Source organism: Ruditapes philippinarum, unplaced genomic scaffold (assembly GCF_026571515.1).
Source record: "Ruditapes philippinarum isolate M1 unplaced genomic scaffold, ASM2657151v2 ctg7122_1_1_1_1, whole genome shotgun sequence".
NCBI lineage: Eukaryota > Metazoa > Mollusca > Bivalvia > Venerida > Veneridae > Ruditapes > Ruditapes philippinarum.
Genome location: NW_026858843.1, coordinates 1 through 2,941, shown reverse-complemented (window position 1 = coordinate 2,941; position 2,941 = coordinate 1). Strand labels below are relative to the sequence as shown.

Genomic DNA, 2,941 nt, shown 5'->3' with positions numbered 1-2,941 from the left:
ATGTTTTGAAATGACATAGAAAGTTAATACTCGGTAGACAACAAAAGGAGCACAATAATTACATATATGAAAATCATTATTTAAAGAATTTCAAGTGGACTCTCTGATAGATGTTTAATAAGCCAGTCATAGTTTTGATGTATTTTATATCTGTTTGCACAGCATAACATGTAAATGAATTAAAATAATCAAACGTGATCAGAAAAAGCGGATTCTTATATTATATGATTGTCATGCTAGTCGGAAATGCAATTGACGGATTTTAATGAACATAACGTACATTTTCATTATCAAGATTCTCTGAAACATAACAGTATGGATACACAGTATATGATCATACTTTAACAAACATTTTAACTTCCGCTACAGGTAACTTGCAGTTCTGTGAGTGTTAGGAATAATGAAGAAATGCAAGATGAAATCAACAAATTTCAGCCAGATATTGTCATTTGTCCATTTCTAAAAGCAAGAATCCCGGAATCGATTTATAAACAAAAGCCATGTCTAATCATGCATCCTGGAATACCGGGGACCCCGGAGCTGTTCTATGATTTGGGGGTTTGAAGCAAAAATGAATGGGGAGTTACCGAGTTAAGGCTCAAATGTTTTTTATGGCGGTATTTTGGATACAGATACTTTTAGTGTTCCAAAGGAAGCAAAATCGTCTTTGTATAACGGGAGATTGCGGAGCTCAGTCGGTTGCATTCTAGCTTTGTCTCAATTTTGGGGATGCACCCCAATCCTCAATATTTTTTCCTGAAATCCTGGCTTTTCGAGAAAAAATGAAACTGACGACCGTCGCATAGATTGGGGAATCAGCGGAAAAGTTTCAGCAAAAAAACGCAATGTCAGATACATCACCAGGGCAATTGGTTTGATTTAGACAAATTGGGGGGGGAAAATGTTACCCTCTGTTTGATGCAATATTGAAAAAAGGAAGAGAAAGCGAATTATTAAAGAATTTGATAACCGCGGCTCAGCCAGGACAGTTTATAGGACAAAGACAGAATGCAATGTTGGTTAAAGCTGGGGACGACAACGCTTTATGGGTCGGGCAAATGAAAAAAGTAAACATTAGGAAACAGGGTTTTCCCATAAGAATTATGTTTTTGCATGTACAAACATATTAATGACAATTTTAGATGAAATGCAAACAAGAACAAAAAAAAAACAAAAAAAAACAAAAAACATGAAGACGGAAATTTACTGTAAACTATCATTTTATTTTCATAATTAATTTTGGGTGAGATAGATATTGATAACAAGATAAATAATTACATATTTGTCTTTAATAAACAATAAAATGTAAACAATGTAATTATAATGGTTTGGAGATATACCAATTAAAAGTGTCTAGTTTACTGTAATAGCTACATTAAAGCATTCTTCATCATGTAGCGAATTTATACTGAAACTATAAAACTAATATTTTTTCAGGCATTGAAGACTAACACTATCAAATTGCCGTCAATGAATATACTTCACGAGGCGAACAGAGAAATCTATTTACCCGAGATAAATGAGCCATGTGCTTATGATGATATTCAAGTGGTACACGACGGGCCCATTTGTTATGTGCACTTTGACTTTTATAATGGAGCTATGGATAAACACCAGGCTGCGAGACTTGTTCAATCATTACAGCTAATTGACGAGATGCCTGATGTTAAAGTTGTTGTACTTATGGGTGGCGAGAGATTCTTTTCAACAGGTACATGTTTCACTTGTTAATGTGCCACATAACGAACTCGGTTGTATGCAACAATGTACGTCTACGATAATACGGAAGCGTACACGTACTTCTTTAAGTGCCATATTGCCACTTTGACCACACACTCTTAAATACATATATGTAAACTGTTCCCTTAAAACTCAATTATTTCACTTTAAACTTTAACTTTCTCACTTTTTGATTTATTTTCTAGTGTACCTTACACCTATTGAAGCGTAAATTTGACACTTGAAATTGTTAATTTTTGATGCTTTAAAGTGTAATTTGAACATGTTTACATGTATATGATTTCTTTTATTTACTTTTATGTACCATTTACACTTTTAACTGTAGCGCTTATAAAGCGTTTGTAACAGAAAAAAATAATCTCTTTTTGTATACTAAATTTTTTCAACATCTAGGTTGTTTCATGATTTTAACCGATGCATGTTTATCAAAACATTTTGTTTTATTTTTTGATTATTTCTAAGCTAAAATATGCTCACGAGTGATAATTGCGATTTTGTTTAATTCTATAAGTACTTGAGATAAATCATTAAACACAGTTATTAAAGTACATATATTTGATACATATGGATTTACTACGTGAGAAATCTGTGTTCAGTTGAGATCAAACGATATTATGAAAACGAGTTAGATTGCAATTAAGATTTAAAATATGTACAAACAGTTAAAATTACAGCAATGAACATAGGCCCATGCTAAAAAATTTAAGTTCTGGAAAAAACGTCACAAACTTCAAATGATCTTAACCAACCATTTATCAACTTGTTGATTATCATAAAACATTGAATTTTGATAAATGTAGATCTCATAGTTGTACAAGGTTGTCATAATTTGCAAGTATTATCTATATTTATAAAGGAGTTTGATATTTTCAAAATATTTTTTTTAAATTACTGAGAGAGCACAGAACTAATTCTTAGATCTGCTTACTTTTTGATCATTGTTCACAAAAACAAAAACCCTCCTAAATCGGGGAATACTTGTCAGCCAATACACGATATGAAAAAGGCACGAATGTTAATCTTCCTGTCTGTATTAGAACATTTTTTGTAAATAAAGCCTAAGGAATGTAAAATAAAGAATAAAACTTATAGATCTTTTTTGCATGATCGTGCCGATACTAACCATTTATCTCAACTTAGCAGGAAAGGCATCAAAGGAACATGTATCAAGTATCTAAAATTTAAAGTGAAATTAAATTAC

At 31.8% G+C, this 2,941-nt stretch overlaps 1 protein-coding gene across 1 annotated transcript; it reads left to right on the top strand.

Annotated features, from left to right (window-relative positions):
- Window positions 1-941: 941 nt before the first annotated feature.
- Window positions 942-1,952, top strand: LOC132754464 (uncharacterized). Its single transcript, XM_060745091.1, has 2 exons — window positions 942-1,067; window positions 1,438-1,952. The coding sequence occupies exons 1-2, from the start codon at window positions 1,014-1,016 to the stop codon at window positions 1,729-1,731; spliced, it is 348 nt and encodes a 115-aa protein (XP_060601074.1). The 5' UTR covers window positions 942-1,013; the 3' UTR covers window positions 1,732-1,952.
- Window positions 1,953-2,941: the final 989 nt, after the last annotated feature.

Coding starts and splice junctions, on each gene's coding strand:
- LOC132754464 (XM_060745091.1), top strand. CDS start 1,014: ATGTTGGTTAAAGCTGGGGACGACAACGCTTTATGGGTCGGGCAAATG. Junction 1,068..1,437: donor GGGTCGGGCAAATGAAAAAA/GTAAACATTAGG, acceptor ATATTTTTTCAG/GCATTGAAGACTAACACTAT.